The 7,312-nt window shown below is 40.2% G+C and overlaps 1 protein-coding gene across 1 annotated transcript in view; it reads right to left on the reverse strand.

Annotated features, from left to right (window-relative positions):
* DOCK2 (dedicator of cytokinesis 2) overlaps positions 1-7,312 on the reverse strand; it is a 430,752-nt gene that overhangs the window by 350,628 nt on the left and 72,812 nt on the right. Inside the window, exons 20-22 of the mRNA XM_023515279.1 lie at positions 5,686-5,775; positions 4,569-4,669; positions 3,570-3,704 (exon numbers count right to left, since the gene is read on the reverse strand). Coding sequence (XP_023371047.1) covers positions 3,570-3,704; positions 4,569-4,669; positions 5,686-5,775 — 326 coding nt within the window. The remainder of the gene's footprint in view (positions 1-3,569; positions 3,705-4,568; positions 4,670-5,685; positions 5,776-7,312) is intronic.

A 7,312-nucleotide genomic window follows, 5' to 3' on the forward strand; every position in this document is an offset into this window, starting at 1 on the left:
CTCTGTCTCTCAGGGGCTCCGCCACAAGCTCAGCTACAAGCCTAGCAGATCTTGGTCATCGTTACGGCCACCCAGCATCTGCTGGACACACTTCCTACAACTAAGGAACATTCTGCACTTTTAAGTCTGCCTTCCTCCCGTGGCAGAAGCTAACACCTGTTCTGCCAGCTTCCTTTGCAGCTACGGCACAGACAAGTGTACAGTCAGAGAAACCTGCCCCAGACTTTTACTCAGGAGTTAATGACACAAGAAGGGGAGACAAAAAAAAACTCCCTTTCTTTGCCTATCAGTAGAAACAAATCATCCTGAAAAAATAAAATTCCACTCCTTCTAAACAACTTCTCTTCCTCCCTCACCCAACTGCACTGTGCATATGGATGCAGGAAAATCCTTAGCCCGGCAAATGTTCGTGTGGTATATGCAAACAAACGGCAAGGGAACAGCTAATGGGAGCTAGATCAGCTGCAATTATGCACATGGGGAAAGCGAACAAAGGAACAACAGGAAATAGAAACAATACCAGACACGATAGGCCTAAAAGTAATAATTATATTCTTATTTCCCCCCAGCTGGTTTGGAAATCTCAAAGTGTTGAACCTTCTATTTTCTAGTTTTCCAAGTAAGATGCCCCCATATGGGGAAATACCCCCATCACTTCCCAGTTCCGTACAGGCTCTACTAGAGAGCAGATCATTGGTAAGATTCCAAAATGAATGAGATATAAAGCTTATCTTTTCCTAGCATGCAGTCCTAGACCCTCTTTGAAGGTCAGCCTACATTTTAGTTCATGAGAAAGGCCTAGGTTCCTTTAGGGACATCTGTTCTGACCAAAGGTCAGGGATGTTCCATATGCTGTACTGAGGATACAGCCCTGCTCTTCAACAAGCTAAAAGTCAATCAGCACTTAAGCAGCACTGAATCTACACCAATTTAAGAGTTAGGGGCTCTGCCAGCTGAGCCTTGAGACAGAGAAGGTGAAAGCAAATGTAGAAATGTACTGTGTTCCAGCAGATGGAAGAGACAAAAACTAGGAAGATAAAACAAGAGGAAATGGAAGGGCGGGAGGGAGAGAGGGAAAGAGAACGAAGGGGAGATCAATAAAATAAACTAATAAAGAAGAGTTGGCAAAGAATATATGATGCATAGAAAATATGTTCTTCCTATGGATTGATCATTCTCACTTGGAAGGTGGGATAAGATCTGCTTACTTATCAACCTGGAACTACGATATCTGAATCCTTGAATTCCTCCAAAAAACTAAACTCTTAGAAAACTCATTGGAGGCCAACCTTGGTGGCCCACAGGTGCAATCCTAGCACTTTCAGAGGCTGAGGTGAGTGGATTGCTTGAGCTCAGGAGTTGGAGACCAGCCTGAGCAAGAGTGAGACCCCCTATTTTTATCTCTACTAAAAATAGAGAACCTAACCAGGAGTGTGATGGGCACCTATAGTCCCAGGTACTCAGGAGGCTGAGGCAAGAGGATTGCTTGAGCCCAAGAGTCTGAGAGTGATGTGAGCTGGGATGACGGCACAGCCCACAACCTAGGGCAACTAAGTGAAACTCTGTCTCAAACAAAAAGAAAACTCACCGGAGTCTTCTGTTGGTTTTCAAAACACTGACAAGTATCTCTGAAATCTGAAAGAATACCCCAAGACTTAACTAACTGGCAATCCAGAGGAATTTGAAAGAGATATTTCACTTTCAGAATAACCTAAGGGACATGTTTTGTGGCATGGTTCAAGACACTCATGTTTTCCTACTCATCACCTAAAATCTCAAAGAATATTTTAAGAGAATCCCAAATGATTATGTGCTTCAGATGCCTTGTCAAGTATGAAGCTGTAGATGCCCGTCCTTTGTCATGATCAGAATGATAGGTATAGAATTCAACCTTCTTTGAGGAAGTCATCTCTCCAATAGAACAAGCCCATACCCGAGCCATGGCTTCAAAGATGCACATGTGACCACAACTACACAGGCTGCATTATGCATTCCCCTGGCCATACTGTTTGATTGATTAACACCTTAGCACATGGCCCAGGACCAGTTCTTGGCATAGGATTTTGCTAAAACAAACCAACCTAGGGTTCCCATGGAGACTTTACGTCCTTCATGTTTACATGGATGGAGCTGGAAAGTGTTCTTCTGAGCAAAGTATCACAGCAATGGAAGAAAAAGTATCCAATGTACACAGCTTTATTATAGCTTTTGTATGAAATCTATAACCTAATAACAGCCTAAGTATATGGGGAGGGGGGAGGGCCAAGGGAGGGGAATGGGTGGAGGGAGGGTGATGGGAGGGATCACTTCTATGGTTTATCTTACAAGGGTACAAGTGAATCTTTCTAAGAGTAGAATAAGATTGTCTTAACACAATAACAGAAAGAAAATGACATGAAGGCTATGTTAACCAGTTTGATGAAAATATTTCAAATTGTATATGAAAATACCACACTGTACCCCAGAATTGCATTAATGTACCTAGTTATCATTTAATTAAGAAAAAAAAAGAATTAAAAAAAAAAACCCTAGGGTTCCTTCAGCTTATAGAATATGAAGCTTCTAGTGGCCTCTACATTGGAAAACTTGCCCCAGAAGGAAATCAACTAAAGGAAAGAAAAGTCAAGATCTAGAGATATAAAGACTTTCCCTAAGACACTGAGCATCTGGATCCAGCCACGCCTGAGGCCAACTACTCCCTGGATTTTTCAGTGATACGAAATAAAGTCCCATTTCTCTCTAAGTCAGTTTCTGTTCAATGTTCTTCATTTGCACGAACAAGAGCCAAGACAATACATTCTTTGCATGGCTTTTTCTTATTTCCCATCACACGGAACCAACCTGATCACATAGACAACCAATCCTCTACCTAACTTTTCCTTGTAGCCAGGATAATATAAATTGTTCTTTCATAGAAAATGTTTTAATATCTCCCTCTCCAAAGCCCTTCAAAAATGTAGTGAGGGAGCTGAGCCCAATCTCTCTCTTCCATTGCAAGACCCCATTGCAGTGGTCCTGAAAAAAAAAATGGCCAGCTAGCCTCTGTGATACTGGCCATCACTATCAGAATCTCTTAAAGTGCTCTATCATGTCAGCTCACTTGTTGGAGCTGACATGAAAGAGGATTTCAAGGACAGAAAGGTCAAATACTAATACCAGCTCATCTACCACGCACAATCTACCAGAGCCAAATAAATGTCAAACTCCCTGAGCTCTGCTCTTCCTACTCCCAACCCCTCTAACATTGAATATAGGTTCCTGGAAAATGTTCCCATATTTCAAATTAAGTGAAGAATATTAGATTAAACACAGAAGAGCCTCAAATCACAAATTACATTCATTGGATGAAACGTAACTCTGCAACATGTTAAAGATTTCCTTTTCTCCCAAATGAACTGAGAAGTTACAATCATTACATACTCATAATTCTCCAGCTTGGATTCTTGGGTTGTTTTTGACTGACAGCTGGTTATAATTTTTTAAACAAGTTTCTCCTAACAGTGAAAATACTGTTATACCCCACAAGAATTGCAGAGCTAATAAATCACTTCAACATAACAAGTACTCACTGTGAAAATAATGTCCTCGACCGAACAATGAACTTGAACACATATTCCAAAGCTTTCAGAGTCCTTAGGATAGGCTCACATTGCTCCCCTCTGCTGGAGGTATCCAAGTAAGTCTTCAGCACTGTCATCAATTTCCTGAAGAAAGGGTAATATTTCCAAAACACATCTCTTTCCTTTTTGCCCACAGCCTGGTATTTAGTTTGCTCAGTAAATTATACAGCATTCAATCAAAGGTTAAAGGTGGTGGTAGAGCTAAGCTCTCACTCATTTGTAAGCATAAAAATAACTCTACTTAAAAAAATATATATATATATATATTTATTACAGGGAATAAATAAGTATTTCCTATCCATAAAACAAGCCAGCAAAGGAAAAATTTGTGAGCAAAGATAAAAACTTTCAACGAGGAAAACTAGTCACAATCAGGGTCCAAGTGGGAATAATAACTGATGCCGATAATGTCTGTTTCAGCTTTTGCTTTCTACAGAAAATGTTCTTGTAATATCATGGAACTTCCTTGCTTAGAAACTGTCTATGTTTTTTCTTTATCAGCAGGGTAGATGTTAAACTTCTTGGCCTGCCCTTCAAGGCCCCTTCACACACTTGCCCCCACCAAACCTTCAGGATTATCTCTCATCTCTAACCCTCAATTCCCAACCCACAGTGAGCTACTTGGCACAGGCACGTTTTTCTCTAGAGCCCTTAGGTTCTGGTGTCCACCACGAGTACAAGTAACTGGTCAATCAATGATAGTTGACTGGCTGAATGAATGAACGAGCACTTCCTCAAACTACCGCCACTGTAAAATTCCTCCCAGCCTATGAGTTTTGCATCATTTTATTGATATCCAAATAAGCTAGACATGAGTTGGATTTGTCAGAAAAGGGAGAATTCATCCAGATTAATGACAAAGGAAATAAGTCAAGTTCCTGTGCCCGAGGCATCCTGGCAGGGCAAGTAGGAAGCAGACAAGAAATCCCCATGTGCACAGTCACCTACTTGTAAGCCAAGGTAGCGCTGAAATGCTGTTGAATGTAAGCCTCCAGAACAGTGTTGAAATGCTGAAATTTTCGGTCTGCAATGAGTCCTATAATGTAGATCTGAGGAATATGCAGGAATCAGTATATTTGGGGCAAACCCAGGGCACAAAGTCATATTCATCTGGCATAACTCAACCTCTGTCCAATTTTCTTACTCTAATATAGAGTTACTCCTTTTCATTAAGGTAGTGCCTCCCCCAAAAGCATTTCATAAAATGTATTGCATGATATTTTAAAGGATTTCATGGCCAAATAACAGGTTATCATCATTAGACTCTCTTCTTTACTGCAGAATTTTTCAGCGTCTTTACTATACCTACGCGCATTGTGAATATCTGAAAGGGGCATACCATGTTCAGTACTTCCTGGAATAATTAATCAAAGGATCTTTTTGTCATGAAATATCTTTCCTGTAAGGCTAGCACTCTAGGAGATCCTCTTGGGAAGCACTTGATTAAACTACACTTATCTCCAAGTTCAAAACTGCAAACGCCCATCACACTGGGAGTCAACACATAAAGACTTTATTGGGTACTGATACTCTAATGCAGATGTTTCTTATGTTTATAATGACATGACACTAAGAAAATGTGATAGCCAGAGGAGAAAGAGATCACGTGGGAAAACCGAGGGAACAAAGATCTGGATGGTCAACCACCATGAAAGGCACTGGGCGGACAGGAGGAGGGAGAGTAACGACGCTGAGGAGGAGGACAACAGGAAGAAGAAGGCAAAAGGAGGAAGGAAACATTTTAGGTGCTTTACAACCTAGCCATGGACTAGCCCCCAGCATTCACAGAAAGCCTAAGTGACCACTTGCAGTATCTTGTCTCATATACCTTCAACCAGAGTCAATCTAACATCAGCACTGAGATTCTCCTTTTACCCATGCTTTCAAAAGAACTAGCAATATGTCACAGGAACTAGCATCTCATTCATTGGTCTGATTGCCAAACGTTGCAACGCCTCCAAAGAATTCATGAAAAGGGCCACAAAGGCCACAGGGTCTCAGTACTCTCATAGTAAGCCACCCATTCATGCCTAGTGTCACTAAACACCTGTCCCCTCTCTCTTACCAAAGCATCGAAGACAAGGATGTCATACTCATTACTTTGAGAATGCTCCATCATGATGTTGAAGAGTGCATCCAGAGTATCCTGGAGAAACTGGATAAAATAATGAAAGTTGCATTTAAAAAAGAGTGCACGAGACACAGAAATTCTACTCCTGAGTGTCTATCCCAGAAAATGAGAGCATATGTACCACAGGCCATGTTCAAAAGGTCCAGAGCAGGGCTATTTACAAGATCTAGAACTTGGAGCATCCGCTTCTCCATCAACAGCAGAACACATGCATGTATGTGTGGTGGCATTGTCACACTAGAGACTACTGACAGCTAATGCAAAAAAAGCAGATGAGGATGACTTTCACAAGCAGTGTACTGAATGAAAGCCATCAGACAGAAAAATGTACATTCCTTATTACTCTATTCTTATGGAATTCAAGAGCAGGCAGAAACCCATCTATGATAATGATAGTCAAGATAGTCCTTATGCAAAGTGGGGGACTAACTGAGAAGGAACCTACTGTAATGCTAAAAATGCTCTGTATCTTGACCTAAGGGTGGATGGTGGCTATATAGATGAGCACGTATGTAAAAATTCATTGAGTTGTACTCTTCACATAACTTCTCTCAATATACATATTTCATCATATATATATTGTACTTTAATAGCAAACTTTCTTTAAAAAGAAAAAAGAGTACAAAAGGGAGACAGTGGAAGAACTCCTGCCCCATGACAAGCCATCTGAAGACTTTAGAGCTTATGAAAGGAATGTCTGGGGAAATTACTCTGCTACTGCTGAACCAAGCAGGTGGGTCAATAGTGTACATTTAAAGCATCTGGAAATTCTACCATTGCTTCTCCAGGTATGGGTAATTAAATAAAACTTGATTCTCCTCCCTCCTAAGGGATGGGTCAATATTTCCTATAATCCCTCAAAACATAGAACTAAGATAAAAAGATGTTTAATCTCAGAGTTTCTAGCTGTACCAAGTTTCTGATGGAAACAAGATCACCAGGACCACAAGGAAACATTCATCCCAATTCATAGTGCTGGAAAGAAGGGTTGCTTTAATTAGACCTGCACTTCAGACCCTTTATCTTCTCCACTATCATGGGGATGCTATAATACATCTGACATTTGCATTGTTCTCTGCTTGTTTCATTCAGAATGATGTATTTACCTTTCTCATCTTCAATACACTATGTTCTCCACACAGCAAAAACCAAGAATACTTTTGCATTGTGAAAATCTAAAAGAGGCATGCCATGTTCAGTACTTCCTGGATTAATTAAAGGATCTTTTTGATTAATGATGAGTGAGTAGTACAAAGAGGTCATACTACTATATATAGTGACATATACCAACGAAAGTAACTAATAGTTATTATTTATTAAACTTTGTATGTTTCATAAGCTTTAGTTTAATTATTATACACTATGTGCAAGAGATTGCTGGGTAATTTTTAAATATTATCAAATCAAATGCTCATAATAATCTTGAGAACTATGTCACATTCATCAAATTATCACATAAGTTGGCAAGTGGGGGAGCAGAGACATATACCCAGGCTGATTTAATTCTAGCGACTGAGCACAACCATAGTTGTCTGCCACTCAATATTCAATTTTTTTTTTT

This window comes from Otolemur garnettii, unplaced genomic scaffold (assembly GCF_000181295.1).
Source record: "Otolemur garnettii isolate 467f Iridium unplaced genomic scaffold, OtoGar3 scaffold00003, whole genome shotgun sequence".
NCBI lineage: Eukaryota > Metazoa > Chordata > Mammalia > Primates > Galagidae > Otolemur > Otolemur garnettii.